At 44.4% G+C, this 18,815-nt stretch overlaps 1 protein-coding gene across 2 annotated transcripts in view; it reads left to right on the forward strand.

Moving 5' to 3' along the window:
* Positions 1-18,815, forward strand: part of WDR49 (WD repeat domain 49) — a 148,759-nt gene that overhangs the window by 98,909 nt on the left and 31,035 nt on the right. For both annotated transcript variants that reach the window (XM_081955592.1, XM_081955593.1), the window contains exons 13-15: positions 10,176-10,301; positions 13,495-13,682; positions 16,064-16,261. In XM_081955592.1, coding sequence (XP_081811718.1) covers positions 10,176-10,301; positions 13,495-13,682; positions 16,064-16,261 — 512 coding nt within the window. The remainder of the gene's footprint in view (positions 1-10,175; positions 10,302-13,494; positions 13,683-16,063; positions 16,262-18,815) is intronic.

Raw genomic sequence — 18,815 nt, forward strand, 5'->3', positions numbered from 1 at the left:
AAACAATACTGGTAGGACTGCTTATTGAGGAAAAATGCTATATTATGTAGGTGGCATTACTCCATGGAATTGCCTACATGAATCATTCAAATTTATTTAAACTTTATTTATCAGACTTGGTAACCACTTATCTCACATGATGACTCAAGGTGTCTCACAACAATCCATAAAAAGCATAGTTAAAAACAAAATTGCTTCTCCCACACACCAGACCAATCACTCTCATAGTTCAACTCCTATCATAACTCAATGCTTGGGGGAAGACCACAGCTTTCCAGAAAGCTGAAAGAATAGGGATTCCTTGGGTCTCAGGTAGGAAACTATTTCAAAGAACTGAGGCGGCCCATCATGAAGGCAGACCTCCAAGGTCCCATCCAGAGATGGTACTCAGCCAGTTCTGACCAGTTATGGAGAACCGGTAGTGGAACTTTTGAGTAGTTCAGATAACCAGCAAATATCACCTCTGGCTGGCTCCTCCCCCTCTAGCTCTTCCCGCTGTGCGAGATGGCAGCTGCCGCCGGAGGCACCTCTTGAATCGCAGGCCCCGAAGCCATGAAGCAGGCGACCGAGCGGGATTCCAGCCCGGGTGGGTCTGGGGGCACGCGTGACGCCTCCTCCACAAAAAGGCCTCGAGAGCGCAAGAGCAGCGCCAGTGGTGGCGGCAGCGGTGGCGGCAGCAGCAGCCGGCGGGGCCCACACCGGAGTTCGGGCGCCTCCTCCTCGTCATCCACTTCCACCTCTGCCTCATCGCGCGGCAGTCGGGACAAGCCTGCCGCTGGCGGTTCCAACTTGCGGAGCCATCGCGGGAGGGAGCGGCTGGGAGGGGGGGCGATTCAAACATCACTCCAGGAAGTGAGCGGAGCGATTAAGAGAAGGGGGAGGGGTGACATTCCAGAAGAGGGTCTTCCCATTCTAACGGTCATGGGGAGGGATAGGTGCGAGGGTAGGTTGAGATCTCTTAACCGGTTGGGAGACCGGGGCCGTTGGGTATGGCCGGTCATTTGTCCCAACCCCCGCAATCTAGGTGGTCAGGATCTACAGGGCCGGGGCCTGAGACTGATGCTATGCAACGCCAGGTCCGTTGCCAACAAAGCCCCCCTCATTAATGATTTGATCTCGGAGGGGGAGCCGGACCTGGCAGGGATAACGGAGACCTGGCTGGGCCACGAGGGAGGTCTCCCCCTCGTGGAAATGTGCCCGCCGGGCTACCGTGCATTCCATCAGCCGCGGGCCCAGGGTAGGGGTGGTGGGGTAGCGGTTATCGTAAGGGAGGGTCTCGAGCCAAGAGAGTCCACTGTGCCACAGATAACCGGTTGTGAGTCCCTATGTGTGAAGTGGGGCCCTGGGAGACAGTTGGGCTTGCTGATTGTATACCTGGCTCCTCGCTATGCATCAGCGGCCCTGCCCGAGCTCCTCAAGGTGATCTCCGAGATGGCAGTTGAGACCCCCAGGCTGTTAGTCATGGGGGACTTTAACTTGCCATCGGTAGGGGAAACTTCCGAGGTGGCTCGGGAGTTCGTGGCTTCCATGACAGCCATGGACCTGACCCAGGTAATTCGGGGCCCCACACACGAGGGAGGTCACGCACTGGACCTTATTTTTGTATCTGGCCAGTGGAGGAGTGATCTGGGAGTAGGGGATTTAGTTGTCACGCCCCTGTCATGGTCAGATCACTCACTTCTCCGGCTCAACTTTCCAACTGCTGCTCCCCATCGCGGGGAGGTGGAACTGGAATGCTCTAGATGGTTCTGCCCCAGGCGCTTGATGGAACCTGATAGATTCCAGACGGAGCTTGGGCCATTCCCTGTAGCCCTGACCCGCACCCGGACGGAGGACCTAGTGGCCGCATGGAACAGTGCGGCCGCCGGTGCCTTGGACCGGGTTGCGCCTTTGCGGCCTCTCTTGCGGCATCGAATCACCCAGGCCCCTTGGTTTACCGAGGAGCTGGGGGTGATGAAGCGTCACAAGAGACGCCTAGAGAGCAGATGGAGATCGTCACGCTCCGAATCTGACCGAGCACAGGTAAGAGCCTATTTACGGACTTATCTTGTGGCATTAAGAGTGGCCAAACAACAATATTGTGCCACTCTTATTGCGTCCGCAGATAACCGCCCTGCCGCCCTGTTTAGGGTGACCCGCTCCCTCCTTTCTCAGAGGCCGCGGGAAGCACCCTTGCAGGGTAGAGCAGAGGAGTTTGGGGAATATCTGCAGGACAAAATCGCTCAGATTCGCAGCGAATGGGTCTCCGCTAGCGGTCTAGAAAAGACGTTGGAGGCGGGTCTTGAGGTGCCATTCTGGGAGGAGTTTGACTCTGTTACTTCCCACGATATGGACGGGTTACGTGGACGACTGCGAGCCACCACATGTTTACTGGACCCGTGTCCCTCCTGGCTTATACTGGCATCCTGGGAGGTCACACGAGGTTGGCTCCAGGAATTAGTGAACGCTTCACTGAGGGAGGGGTCCTTGCCGGCTGTCTTGAAAGAGGCGGTGGTGAGGCCCCTACTCAAGAAGCCTTCCCTGGACCCAGCTAATTTAGTTAATTATCATCCCGTCTCCAACCTTCCCTTTTTGGCGAAGGTTGTAGAGAGTGTGGTGGCGCAACAGTTCCCACGGCACCTGGAGGAAGTTGATTATCTGGATCCGCGCCAGTCCGGCTTCCGGCCCGGTCACAGCATGGAGACGGCTTTGGTCGCGTTGGTGGATGATCTCTGGAGGGCCAGAGATGGGGGCTGTTCCTCCATCTTGGTCCTGTTAGATCTCTCGGCAACTTTTGATACCATCGACCATGGTATCCTATTGCGTCGCCTGGAGGGGTTGGGGGTGAGGGGCACCATTTTGCGGTGGTTCTCCTCCTACCTCTCTGGTCGAATGCAATGTGTGTTGACAGGGGGGCAGAGGTCGAGCCCGAGGTCGCTCACTTGTGGGGTGCCGCAGGGGTCGGTCCTCTCGCCTCTCCTGTTCAACACATACATGAAGCCACTGGGCGAGATCATCCGTGGGTTCGGGGTAGATTACCATCTGTACGCTGACGATACGCAGCTGTACATCTCTACCCCGAACCACCCCAACGATGCCGTCAAAGTGATGTCCCGATGTTTGGAAGCCATTCGGATCTGGATGGGAAGTAACAGACTCAAACTCAACCCGTCCAAGACGGAGTGGCTGTGGCTACCGGCACCCCGGTTCAACCAGTTACGTCCATCACTGGCCATTGGGGGCGAACAGCTGGCCCCCGTGGATCGGGTACGCAATTTGGGTGTCCTCCTGGATGCCCGGCTGTCAATGGATGACCATGTGACAGCCGTGGCAAGGGGGGCATTCCACCAGGTTCGCCTGGTGCGCCAATTGCGTCCCCTATTGGACCGGAACGCCCTATGTACAGTCACTCATGTGCTTGTGACGTCTCGACTGGACTACTGTAATGCTCTCTACATGGGGCTCCCCTTGAGATGCACCCGAAGGCTGCAGTTGGTTCAGAATGCGGCCGCGCGGACAATTGTGGGAGCTACTAGATACTCCCACATAACACCTTTGCTGCGCGGGCTGCACTGGCTACCTGTGGCTTTTCGGGTGCGTTTCAAGGTGTTGGTCATCATCTTCAAAGCGCTCCATGGCACAGGACCTAGCTATTTGCGGGATCGTATCCTGCCCCATACATCCCTTCGGCCAATTTGCTCTCACAGAGAGGGACTCCTCCGGGTGCCATCCACTAGGCAATGCCAGCGGGCGACGCCCAGGAGTAGGGCCTTCTCTGTGATGGGCCCGACCCTTTGGAAGGACCTCCCCCCAGATATCAGGACTACCACCGACCTCCGCTCCTTCCATAAGAAACTAAAGACCCACCTGTTCAATCTAGCCGGCCTGGCCTAATTCCTAATTCCCAATTTTAGTCCCTCAAGCCTGCATTTTTTTTAAATTTTCTTGGGGTATGTTTTTAGTTGTTTTTAATTTAATTTTTAATTTTTACTTTTTGTACAGTTGTATGAGGTTTAATTCGTTTTTAAGGGTATAGGATATTCGTCTTTTGTATTCGTTTTAATGACACTCCTGTACACCGCCCCGAGTCCCTTCGGGGAGAGGGGGCAGTCTAGAAATACTGAAAATAAATAAATAAAATAAATAAACCACCGCGCAGCCTCCTCCAGCGCCAGGACTAGTAGCAGCCAAACCACCGCTGCGGCTCCTACCATCCTGCCCACCCCGTCCTCCTCTTCGCTCCTCTTGGCCCCTGGCCTTGGCTTGCCGGCAGGGGTGACTCTGGCAGGTGAGCCTCCTGGCTCCAGCGACTACAACTCTCTGCTAGTGAGTGGCCTAGGCCCAGCCTTACCTGACCAGTTGCTGGAGGATGGCCTCTTTCGCCAGTTCCAGAGATTTGCTAGTGGCGGTGCCAGTGACATTAGCATCAAGCTGTCCCACATACCTGAACTTGCTAACAGGGTATCTAAGATCCTGGTATTTTGTGATCTTCCTTGATATAGACCTTGGACTGCTGTAGACCTCGGATGCCGGACACCCCAGGCAGGCCTACATATATGTTTCCATCGGGTACTCGGACATGGATGTCTCCGCCATGTACTCAAGGGCAGACCTAATCCTCTTGCGGGAGTCCCCCCTCTCGCAGGTCTGCCCCTCTGCTCTTACGAGGGCCCACCTCGATGAGGGATACATCAATCCAGAGAGGTGGGCGAGGCGTGGCCTCAGGGGGTTTCTAGTTAAATTTTTAATTTGTCTTTTAGGGGGTTCTAGGGTGGGGGGAGGGTAAGCCAGGCTGAGGGAGGGACCAGCGCCAAGCCGGCGGGTGGAGTTAGTAAGGAAGTGAGTGGAGCCATTAAGGGGGGGGAGTAGCGATACTCCAGAAGAGGGTCTTTTCATTCCAACGGTCGTGGGGAGGGGCAGGTGCGAGGGTAGACAGAGATCGCATCACCGGTTGGGAGACCACGGTCGTTGGGTACAGCTGGTCATATGTCCCAACCCCCGCAATCTAGGTGTTCAAGACCTACAGAGCCAGGGCCTGAGGCTGATGCTATGCAATGCCAGGTCCGTTGACAACAAAGCCCCCCTCATTAACGACCTGGTGTCGGAGGGGGAGCCGGACCTGGCAGGAATTATGGAGACCTGGCTGGGCCATGAGGGAGGTCTCCCTCTCGTGGAAATGTGCCCGCCAGGTTACCGCACATTTCATCAGTCACGGGCACTAGGCAGGGGTGGTGGGGTAGCGGTCATTGTGAGGGAAGGTCTTGAGCCGAGACAGACCACTGTGCCCCAGATAGCCAGTTGTGAGTCCCTGTGCATGAAGTGGGGCCCAGGGAAGCAGTTGGGCTTGCTGATTGTATACCTGGCTCCTCGCTATGCATCAGCAGCCCTGCCCGAGCTCCTTGGGGTGATCGCCGAGATGGCAGTTGAAACCCCCAGACTGTTGGTCATGGGGGTCTTTAACTTGCCGTCGGTAGGGGAGACATCCGAAGTAGCTCGGGAGTTCATGGCCTCCATGACAGCCATGGACCTGACCCAAATAATTCAGGGTCCCACACATGAGGGTTCCGCCCCAGGCGCCTGATGGAACCTGACAGGTTCCAGATGGAGCTCGGGCCATTTCCTGTAGCCCTGACACACACCCGGTTGGAGGACCTAGTGGCTGCATGGAACAGTGTGGCCACTGGGGCCTTGGACTGGGTGGCGCCTTTGCGGCCTCTCTTGCGGCAGCGAAACACCCAGGCCCCTTGGTTTACCGAGGGGCTGAGGGTGATGAAGCGCCACAAGAGACGCCTAGAGAGCAGATGGAGATCCTCACGCTCTGAATCTGACTGAACTCAGGTGGGAGCCCATTTACGTACTTACCTTGTGGCATTAAGAGTGGCCAAGCATCAGTATTGTGCCACTCTTATTGCGTCCGCAGATAACCGCCCTGCTGCCCTGTTTAGGGTGACCCGCTCCCTCCTTTCTCAGAGGCCGCGGGAAGCACCCTTGCAGGGCAGAGCAGAGGAATTTGGGGAGTATCTGCAGGATATTTAATTTAATTTTAATTATGTATATTATTGTTTGGATGGGTTTTTTAAATTTATACCTGTACACCGCCCCGAGTCCCTCCGGGGAGAGGGGGCGGTCTAGAAATCTAATTAATAAATAAATAATAAATATTTGCTGCCTCCTGAGTCCCAGCTGATCAGAATCCCAGCCGATTGGCTGGGTCTTTTTCTGTTGCCCTGCACAGGAGAACAGAGCTGGAAAGCAGGTTAGTGGGATGGGGAGGGAATTTTACAGTCTCCTTCCCCTGGATTGGGGTGGAAATGGAGATTTTACAGTATCCTTCCCCTGGAGTGGGGAGGGAATGGCAATTTTGCACTATTCTTCCCTTGCCACGCCCACTAAGCCACGCCCACAGAACCGGTAGTAAAAAAAATTGAATCCCACCACTGGTTCTATCAAATGATTACATAACACACACATTCTATCTAACCTAGTAGGATAGGAGGATACCCCACAAATAACATTCTATTAATTTTAAATTTCTAGTATAACACTAGGAACTTTGTCAGCCTTTAAATTATAACTTTCAGCTTACTACTTGTACAGAAACAAGAAAGCTAAAGTAGTTGAGTACTTTTCCCTTTTTTTAAAAAACCCAGCAGCTTAGCTAAGGGACTAATTAAGATACTACTTTATCTCAACAGTATAAGCATATTTACTTGTGCTGATATCTCTTGTAGACTGGGAATCAAAAACCCACATAAATTGTTCTTACACCCAGAATGATTTGGGGATTTCACTTCTCTTCCAGCATTCTTACTCCATTCTCATGTTGCCTGTCCATATCCTTTGAAACAAGCTTAAAGATCAGCTCTCCATGGATCACAAAGCTATAATGTTTGAAAGCTGAAAAAAATGAACAGAAAATCCCTCTGAGAGCACCAAAATTCTCATATATATTAAAAAATAAGCTGTGTGGATGTTGGCCATGGTAAAATACTGAAACGTAGCATTATAAGGAGCCACGGTTTTTACTCAACTAGATCAAAATGTAATCAAAGCAATCTGCTGTCCAAGTTAGGTCAAAAGCCAACAGGTAAGATCATATAATTTTAGAGCCAGTTTTAAAGTTTTATAAACCTAATTAGACTGCTTTTTAAAAGTCCCCAATGTGTGAGCTTAAATGGACTCCAGAGGATGGTAGAGGACAGGAAGGCCTGGAGGAACATTGTCCATGGGGACATGATGGCTCGGACACGACTTCGCAAGTAACAACAACAATGTTTCTATGTAGCACAACACAGAAAGTCCCCCCCCCCCGGATATCACCATGTGGACATAATATTCAATTATTATTATTGTAACCTATGAGTTATACCAAATCTGAATGAAGATGGAAACAAGACTATTGCATGTAATATTGAAATCTGATTACTGATTTACTTTTTCTCTTGTTCTCAATTTCACTTCCCTTAAATAACCTAGCTGTGAGAAATTAACTAGAAGTGTTCATTATTTTTGTTTTATGAAAATCGTTAGTATAACATGACATATGAACCTCAACTACAGATTCATGTCAACTTCATTGTGCAAAATCTAATTACTTTCATAACTATTTAATAATATCGCCATGTTCCTACCAAACTATAGACAGGATTAACATAGCCAATTGAATTTGGATAGAGCTAGAGGGTAGCGCAGAGATACAGAAACTGTAAGTCTCTATTTCCATCTGGCAGTGATTCAGATTGTTTGCAGTCTTGAATAGGTAGTCCTAATTTTGAATGACATGACAAGTTGATTTTATTTACTTATTTCAAACATGTATAGAGCTACCTATCTTGTCCCAAACGGAACCAAGAGATAAGAAATCATATATTTACAATAAAAATATGACATTCAAAACAATTGCAATCCAAAGACATAGCCCATAATAAGTATAATTCACAATTTCACCCTATCTAGTGCCTGGGGGAAAAGTCAGATCTTCAGAGTATTTTGAAAAGTTAAAAAAGGGCAAGGGACTGCCAGATTTCGATAGGAAGGGTGTCCCAAACGGCACAGGCTGCCATGGAGAAGACACACTTCCTAGGTCCCAGATGATGGCAGCATTTAAAAGAGGGGACTAGGAATTCATATACTCTACTGAATCTGGTCAGAGAAGCAGATATTCTTAAGCAGAGCTGGTTCAACAGCAACCTGAACTTGTTCCACATAGGGCTTTAAAGATAATAACCAACACCAGTTGTGGGATACGACTGGTACGCCCCAGTACAGGCATACCGATGCCCGCTGGGAGCACCAGGTACCGTTCCGATATGGTGCTCTGGACGGCCCTCCCTCCCTCCTCACCAGTATTTGAGCTGATCGGGGATTACACACACGGAGTGTACGGCGCCTGTGTGATGCTCTGCCAAGCAGCTGGAGCATCACGGGCGGTAAGTATGCATTCGTGTGCTGTGTGCATGCTGCGTGGATGCATGTGCGTACGCCCAGCCCCGTTCAACCATACTGGTTGCAGTGGGATCTGGAAACCACCACTGACCAGCACCTTGAATTGCACTTGGAAGGAAACTGGGAGCTAATTCAGATTATGTAGGAGAGGTCTAATGTGGCCATATTTAGGGGGAGCCATCATCACTGTGCATACCACTGCATTCTGGACCAGTTATAACTTCTGGGTGGTTTTCAAGGGCAGCTCAATAATCCAAATGGGAAATGACCAAGGTATGAGTGACCATGAGAAAGCTTTCTAGACCAGGAAAGGGGCATAATTGGTTCATGAATCTATGCAAAAGCTCCCACTGGCCACAGCAAGAGTCAGAAGTCATGACTCCAAATTGCATACCAGCTGTATTTCTATATGAATTCAGTGATACATACACACTGCATTTGGCAGGCTAAATCCTAAAACCAGAATTTAGGACCTAACACAATTTTGTGCCCCAACAAATAAACCATACTGAAAGTCAAGAGAAAAGACAATTTATCCTAAGTGCCAAGGTTTGATTCCCACAACAAACCATCAAATTGCATTTTTCCAGCTTCTAATGTATCATGTGAACCCAGTATAATTGTGCAACTTAGCATAAATGTTGCGATCTCGAGAATTCAGTTCCTATGTCATTCTTTTTAAAATATTTTAAAGCATTTAGCAAAGCTAGTTGGTTTAGAATTATAGAAAGGAAAATTACCAATGAGGCTTCTGTTTTTTTTATGGAAGCCTTCTATCAACAATTCTCATATTAATCTCTCCAAATAGCTCTTCAAACCTGATTGACATGCATGCAAGCTAATTCAGCTGACTGCTGGCTGCCAGCAGTTCAGGAGTATGAGTCTCATTGGTTCAAGGTTGACTCAACCTTCTGAGGTTGGTAAAATGAGGACCCAGACTGTTGGGGGCCGACTCTGTAAACCACTTAGAGAAGGCTGTGAAGTGATATATAAATCTAAGTTCTATTGCTATTGCATATATTAAATTGGGAGCAGAAATACATCTTTTGTATGTGGGATCATGGTCATTGTTGGCACTGTGAAATCTGGCTTCCCCTCTGTTCTGACCTAGGCTTCCCCAAAAAGCATGAGACAGATTTCTGGTCTCAACAAAATCCCTTTTATTAAACAAATGTGAATTGCTCTCCTTCACATTCAGCAAAGACCTGGTAAAGGTGAATTTATGACCACAGACCTTTTCTAACTTGGAAAGCTGCCGTGTAAATATTTTCAAATGCAGTGCTGTGCAAGGAAAGACTTGGCACAGAGTCTCTGAGATTCATGGACAGATCTTCACACTCCTGCAACGAATCAACAAACGAACGAATGAATTGTTTCCTGCAAAAGCCTACTCCTGTTTCACTTCTCTTTTATTTCCTATGGGAGGGGCCATTCACTGCTCACCTGTGGCTTTACTCCCAAGTCAACCCTGATTTCTTAGCTGTTCTTTTCTCCTGGCGTGTGCTCATTGGGAACAAGCTCCAGCTGTTCCTCTGCCGCACTGCTGTCTAGATCCAAAAGCAGCTGAGAACTGCCAGACGGCCTTGGCCCATCTCTGCCTCTGACGCAGAGTCCTCGTCTGAACCTTCCCCAGCCTCCAGGACTGGCCCATGTTCCTCCCGAACCTCCTCACTGTCCAACTTTGCTGGTGGGCCACAACACCCTCCAAATCAGATACACTAACCAGTTTTTTATATTATTATTACCCACAGGTTCTCAAATGCTACAGAACAAAACATCTGACAAACATATGAAGTCTGCAGCTAATCCTGAAGCTGAAAACTGCAATGCTATAACTAGACTTGTCTTCTTGGAGAGTAGAAATACCTCAGCCACAGGTAAACTATAAGTCTTTTCTGATAGCAATAGCACTTAGACATATATATATATATATATATATATATATATATATATATATATATATATATATATATATATATATATATATATATATATATATATATATATATATATATATATATATATATATATATATATATATATATATATATATGTATGTATGTATTTGTGTTACATATCCTTACAGGCCTCCTTACATCCTTATCCTTACATCCTTATCCTTACATCCTTATCAACTGATAAGGAACAGAGCCCGTGGCTTAGTGGCTAAAACTCCTGCCTAAGATATACACAGCCCGGGTTCAAATCCCAGTAAGGGTATGGCTAGCTGATGAGAGCTAATTAGCTCGAAATAGATCTATACTAGTCTCCCTTTATTTATTTATCAGTACAAATATAACATATGTATATATATATATATATGGAACGCTTCACGAATTTGCGTGTCATCCTTGCGCAGGGGCCATGCTAATTTCACGCAAATTTGTGAAGCATTCCATATTTTTGCAGACAATCTCAACTTTACACGGGAAAAGACCCGAATACAACAAAACCAGCATATATATATATATATATATATATATATATATATATATATATATATATATATATATATATATATATATATATATATATATATATATATATATATATATATATATATATATATATATATATATATATATATATATATATATATATATATATATATATATATATAATATATATGCTTCACAGTGCTTTACAGACCTCTTTAAGCAGTTTACAATTTGTTTAGCAAACTTTCGAAGTTACAATGACACTGAAGTGACTTATGACTGGTCAGTGCATTTCAAGCCACTGTAGCATCTCAATGGTTGTGTGATCAAAATTTGTGTGCTGTGAGCCGTGGTGGCACAGTGTTTAGAGTGCAGTACTGCAGGCTGAGTGCAGTACCGACTGCCAGCTGCCTGCAATTTGGCAGTTCAAATCTCACCAGGCTCAAGGTTGACTCAGCCTTCCATCCTTCCCAGGTGGGTAAAATGACGACCCAGATTGTGTGGGGGGGGGGGGGGCAATATGCTGACTCTGTAAACTGCTTAGAGAGGCCTGTAAAGAACTATAAAGCTGTATATAAGTCTAAGTGCTATTGCAATTGCTTGGCATTGGCATGTATTTACAATAGTTGCAGTCTCTTGGGGTCATATGATGGGCATATGCAACCTTCCCAACTAGCTTCCAGCAAAGTCAATTGGAGGTCAGGGGGGGAAGCTGGATTTGCTTAATGACTGTGTGATTCATTTAACAACTACAGTGATTTACTTAAAGACTGTGGCAAAAAAAAAATCAGGCACTTAATAACCGCCTGCTTGCTTAGCGATGGAAAATCTGGTCCCAATTGTGATTGTAAGGCAAGGACTACCAATAATCCCTTCCTTCATTTTTCTGAGGCATTGCCTTCAAAAGTTGTAGGGGCTTCATCACTTGAGACTTTCAAGAAGAGATTGGACTGCCATTTGTCAGAAATGGAGTTGGGTCTCCTGCTTTAGTGGGGGAGGGGGGTTTGGACTAGATGACCTATAAGATCCCTTCCAACTCTGTTAATCTGCTAATATAAACCTCTTTGGAGTAAGGAGATACATTGCCCAACTGAAATTTTAAAAAGAGGGAAGATTAATGAGGACAGCAGAGGTTTCAGACAGATGAATGAAGGATTTTGATGATGAAAAAGATGAACTAGCTCACTTTTTCTTGTCTTTCGGCATATCTGAACTTTTTTCTTCAGTTTTGATTTATAATTCAGTCCTTGTGAATTTATACAATGAAGTTGCAATATTTTTAATAATCAAATATCTTCCTCACAATTCCTATACTTTTCATCCCAAAAGATATTTAAGTAATATTGAAACCTCCTTACTTTGTCTTACGTCTGCCCAAACATAATAAATCCATTCATTTTGATAATTAATGAATTAACATTCTCCCAAAATTAATGTCATCACTTACCAAAATATATAAATATTTCTAAGCAGGTCGCTCATTTGCTTTCTTTTTATTTGAATCAGAACTAAATTGAGTTTGATATTGAAGGTACATTCCAAATGAGCTAATCCATGTTGAAAGGCTGGGCACCCAGAGAGTGTCTAAGTAAATAAATATTGATTTATGCCTCTGTAAGTTGGAATAGCATTGCAAGATGATGATGGAATTTTGGGTCCAGTTGAAAGCTTTGCTGCAACTAATCTTCAGAAAATAAAGTAATTTCTCACCCACTTCCCCCCTTCCCCCCCCCCCCCCCGATCTTTCTTGAATGAAAATATCATTGTTTCCCTCTAAGGTAAATTGGAATCTTTTTGCAGATTTATGTCCAATGATTTAAGAAATCTGTTGCTTTAAGATTATTTAGGATTCTTTGGTGCCCATAAACTACATAAAACTGACAAGAGGAACTTTATTTTGCCAAAGTAAAAACCAGTTATATGAAGATTTACAGTGCCATGTACAAGTTTTGCAAATAGAAAATAAAAAAAAGTCTGGGAAATAGGTTTCTAAAGCTTAATTTCTTATTGTGATAGCTTCTCCCAGTGTGAGAATGCTGCATATTTCACTGCTGGTAGAAAGCTGCAGTATTAAAATGAAGACTAAAAGCCACACAACACCCATCTAGCAAGCTTCACTTGCAGTAAAAATGACTCATGATGAAAAAAAAAACCTACTATATTTAGAAAGTTAAACCAAATGCACGATTCTATTTTACTATTCTCAAAAAGAACATGTAAGTTAGGGTTGTTCAAACTTGGGAACTTTAAGACTTGTGGACTTCAACTCCACAAATCTTAAAGTTCCCAAGTTTGGACACCCCTGATGTAAGGGAAGACTTCAACATTAAGGCTTTAATCTTATAAATATTTGCACAAAATAGAATAGAGTACATTCATATTCTCTCTCTCTCTCTCTCTCTCTCTCTCTCTCTCTCCCTCCCTCCCTCCCTCCCTCCCTCTCAATTACTTTATCAGTCTACACAGTAATTGTCCTCCAAGATTGTTTGAGAGATACACAAAACAGAGATCCATGCAGCCCCAGGATCTTGGACTACTCAAATAATCCATTTTTTATGCATGTATTTGAGCCAAGCATCATAGTATGAGATTAGACCCATCTTCTTTACACCTCCTTGTCTTCCTATTTTAGGTGGAGCCAATCTGGTGTCTTGTGGAGGTGCTGGTTGGGTCCGGTTTTGGAATACACAAAGAAGCAAGCTATTGGCAGAATTTGAAGCTCACAGTGGAGTTGGGTCTATTATTATGACAACTGAAAAACGAAACCAGTACCTCATCACAGCCGATCTGATTGGATGGCTAAAAATATGGGACATAGAGGTAAGAGAAAGGATTTCTGTATTGACTTGATGGAGGTAAAGCAAGCAAATGCATATACATAATGTTCCTTATGTGGAACATATAGTTTTAAGATCAATTCTACAAATTATAATACAATTTGCCGAGAGTTTTTTTAAAAACAATCTTAGCATCTACATTTCTATTTGTTTCAGTTCTTGATCATGGCATTTGAACTTAGGTTTCCCTGACCAAAATTCCAGTACTAGTCATTACAACAAGCTTCCTGTCAGCCCTGAAGCCATTTTGGGAGCATCTTCAGGGTTGCCACAGTCAGGCCTGCTGAAGCTGTGAGGGAGGAAGATAGAGATAGCTGAGGGGGGATGTATAGCCAAGATAACATTCTTTCCCATGGGAGTCAAAGATGCTACACCAGGTGTTGGAAAGGTGTGGACCAACGCCTACTGAAGCTGAGACTATGACCTGAGTGGGCCATGTGATGGATTTGTGACCTGGGGCCAAGAACTTGGGGTTTTGATTTGGGTGGGAAAAACTCCGGGTCCTTCAGAGTCGGGTTTTCACCAACCATACCAATATGACATTCCTAATAAATTCATAGTTTGGGGAAACTCTAGGCCTCAGAGTTTTGATTGATGTGGGTCTGTTACTTGGAACCCTGACACTTCCCTTATCTGGCACAGCCCAGCATTGCCACCATTTTGGAAGGAAGACCTGATTCAGATAAGCTGTGCATGTTTTCATACTTTGCAAATATGTACCAATCCTTAAAGATATTTTGATCTTAGACCTGTGCTACCCAATTTCTGTTTACCCATTATTTTTATTTATTTATTTTTTATTTTATTTATTAGACTTGTTAGCCGCTCTCTCTCCACGAAGGGACTCGGGGCGGCGTACAATAAATAAATCACATGTTACACAATTAGACATTACATTACACGGAGGAGGTATAAAGTCACAACAATTGTTACAATACAAAAACAACAATAATAATAAGGTTAAAAATTAAAATACCCCAATTTAAAATTTTAAAGTGTAAAAAGTTTAAAATTGCCAGGAGGATTAGAGATAGAACTATAGTTGAGCCAGGCCAGCTAGTTGGAAAAGGTGGGTCTTGAGTTTTGTACGGAAGGAGCGGAGGTCGGTAGTAATCCTAATGTCGGGGGGGAGGTCATTCCATAGGGCTGGGCTCATCACAGAGAAGGCCCTGCTCCTGGCGCCGCCCTTTGGCACTGCTTTGTGGACGGCACCCAGAGGAGTCCCTCTCTGTGAGAGCGGATTGGTCGTAGTACTGATTAAGCTACAAGCTGAAATTATGTGCCATATTAAATCGTATCCCCATGGTTTCGAAACCAATATATCTGGGGGTCACATACCACACTAAGATAAAACCAGGCCAAGCATTTACAACATAACATGACTTATGAATCTATTTGGGCATTATACTTATGATGAAGTCCAAAAGGTGAGCAAGCCCACAACAAATATCTCATACACTGTAGAGCCTCTCTCTTTATACTTACACACACATCACACATGCATCCCTTACATGCATATTTCTACTGTACAACTGTGTATTTTGCTTGTCAAATCATAACTATGAAGACAAATTGATGTATACAGTTGTATGCACAGAGGCATATTTCTACTTTATGTGAATGCTAAGTTATATACTTTTTATTGAGTTTGAAATGCAGTTGTTAAAATTGTTGTTGGGGATAGAATAAGAGAAAGAAGCAGAATTAGATTCGAGGTTTTGTTTTTTTACAAAAGCAAAAAAAATGGGGTATTCATTCATGGGGAAAGTGTTTCTGAGTAATTATGAATTGTGGAACCTCCTTGTTCTGCAGAAGGTGACTATTAAATAACCAGGAATGGTTTCCAAGTAGAAACAAAGCAAACAGGCAAAAGGAATGTCTTAGTTTGGGGGTTTCTTAGATTCACCTGGACACTAATGGAAAAGGATGCTGAACCAAGCACCTGTTCTGATCCTATTGATTTATTCTCATGCTCTTTTGCATACAGCATAGCTGATAGCATAGATCATTCCATTCAGTTGCTGCTCTTCCAGGAATTCAGTGATCAATCATGTTTGCCAATTGCCATAGCTACAATACAGGCTACTATATTCATACATACGCTGTTAGGATATCGGACTGTGTAATTATTTAAATTAATATAAGGACTATGTGAATCCCACTTTGGTATATCTGAAGACTGCCAAAATGAACAGCATATATTTATGTAGTCTTACTATGTCCATATACTGCCCACATGTTACAGGAACCTTCTTAAACTATTTTAAATTGACAATATGGTTAAAAACTAAACTTAAATCTATTGATATGCTTATGTTTCCCCTATTCCCCCCCCCCCCGCCCCACCACCCTGCTTTCCATTAGGACTACTGCCTTGCTCTTGGGGAAAACATTGTAACACAACCACCCACTCTACTAAGATCATTTCAGGCACATGAAGATTGCATCACTTGCCTGGAGTCTTGTTGGCAAAACAACTGTCTTTTTATTGTGACTTCTTCAACAGACCGTAGCATTGTTCTCACGGACATTTCTGGCATTCTGATTGGGATATTCGGACAGGTAGAAATGTGAACATTTACCATTCTTTCTCAGCATTGCATGAATTATTTTTATTGCATTTATATATTTAGAAAATTTATATAGATGCCTACTCATTCATAGCAACTCTAGGTGGCTTACAAGCAATAAAAATGCACTATGGTGACAACATACAGTCAAATGCCGTATTTTTCAGAGTATAAGACACACCTTTTTCCCTCAAAAAAGAGGCTGAAAATCTGGGTGCATCTTATACACTGAATACAGCATTTTTTGCCCATGAAACCCCTCCTCCTTCACTAAAATGGCCTTGCAAAACTTGTAGGAAGTTTTTGGAGAGGTCCTGGGTGTTGGGGAGGGCAGAAATGAGCACAAAATGGCCTGTTTTTTGCTCAATTTTACCCCACCCCCACCCCCACCCCCAGGAGCAATCTATAAGCTTCCTAAAGGCTATCCGTGCCCTTCCCCCCTGAAAAACAAACTATTTTTTGCTTGTTCCCCCCCCCCCCGAGCACTTTGCAAGCTCCCTAAAGGCTATTCATGCCTTTGGGGGGGGGGGGAATGGGCCTGTTTTTGGGAGGTTTGCAGAGTGCAAAACCTTTTTTTAAAAAAAATTCCTCCTCAAAATCTTGCTGTGTCGTATATTCCGGTGAGTCTTATACTCTGAAAAATACAGTAAGTCATTATTATCATTTAAGTATAAGATGTTGCCCAGAACTGTGATGAAAGCATTCTGTAGGAGAATATATATCCCTCTGTTGCTCACTGGGGGATGGAAAGAAAGAGAGAGGTACAAAGCTATACATTTGTATATTCTCCCTGTCAGAAGCCTATGTTTCTGGACAGAGGAATGGGGCATCTTCTGAACTATTCCTGAGGGGAAGGGGAGAATGAGCTCCCGAGAAGAGTTGTGTTTGATCCCTACTGACTTAGCATTTGAAAAAAAAATGCATAAATGCACTTGGTTCCACTAGTCCTATAATTATTAGCATCTACTTTACATTTTCAGTTTTTATATTTTGTCTGTCCCAAAGGTGCTTTTTCAAAAGGCAACTGGACTTTCTTGTTTTTCTTTGAAAACGGTACGGGAGCACAAATGGATTTCCAGAAAAATTGCAGACTACAGGAACCATTTACACTTCAGTTTGAGAAGCAGACAACATAGGCTGATTCCCAACAGCCTGCGTCTGTGTTCAAAAGTGAAGGGACACGGGGCAGAAAACATCCTGCAGAAAGCTCAGCTCTAAAAAAACTCCTTTCAGAAGTTCCAAGAAGGCTCCACATCCAATTTGCACTACTCGGGTGATCCTGAAGACACAGACAAACATCCGAGTAGCCTCCACAGCTCTCTAAAAGAATGCAAATGACTAGCTGTCTGCAAGGAGTATAAATCCTCCCATTCCCCGCCATCCAGTCAGAGCTGAAGAAGTTTCTTGGATGAGAAGTGAAACGTCTCCAAAGAAAAACAAGAAAGTCCAGTTGCCTCTTGAAAAAGCATCTTTGGGACAACCATGACCTGAATGTCAGATAATCGCCATAGTTATATTTTATCTGTGTTTGATTCATTACATTTATATATCCTGCTTGCATTTTGAATATCTCAACGAGGCAGATATAATGCTTCCTCCTTCTATTTTCCCCACAACATAAACCTTGTGGGGTGGACTAGCCTGTGACAGAATACCTGACCCACAGTCACCCAGCTGGCTTTCATATCTAAGGGAGGACTAGAACTCACAAGCTCCCACTTTTTTATACTAATATCAAAGCTACCTTGAGCATAAAGCAAATCAGTAAAACAAATGTACATAAATAATCTACAATGCCCCTGCTCTCTTCTCTTTTTCTTCTTCTTCCTCCTCCTTACCTGTGGTATGTGTGTGTGACTGTGTGATATATATATATATATAGTGATAAGACTCCAGGATTTGGTATGTATCCCCTTTAAATAAGCTGAAGGTGACACTTGACATTTCAAGGAGCTAAAAGCTTTTCTTGGAATGCAGATAACTCAAAAAATAATTGGACGAGCAGTAATTTGTCTAAAAAAAGTGATGGACCTATGAAGATACCATATTCTGAAGCCGAGATGAAGGCTGATTTACATTCTTGACCTTATCTTTAATAACTTTCATTGTTTGATAACCTGCCTTTAGACCATTAAAGACCAGCCAAATGTTGAGATGAGGAGCTTGCACTTGCTGATTTAGATCAATTTGGATCAGTTTTATTACTGAATTGTTTCAAATTCCCTTGCTTGGAAAACTTAATAGCTGGCATATTTTAGAGCTTCCTCCAATGAAACAGGAGATAAAATGTATCACTGACAAATTGGAGATAAAGGTTATTCATATCATTTCCTTGAAATGTTACCAAAGCGGAGCATGTGTTAAAAGCATCTTTATTCTACCAGCTGCATTTGGTCCAGAAGGAAGGAGAAATGGAAATTTCATAGGAATTGGGGTGCAATACAACAAGCAATGCAGTGCACTGTATGGTAGCTACTGCATCATCTTCATCAACCACAGGTGAAATAATTGATTGTAGAGCATCCATAGTGGATATGTGCAAGAAG

This window comes from Natrix helvetica (genome assembly GCF_964273705.1).
Source record: "Natrix helvetica genome assembly, chromosome: 5".
NCBI classification, from domain to species: Eukaryota; Metazoa; Chordata; class Lepidosauria; order Squamata; family Natricidae; genus Natrix; species Natrix helvetica.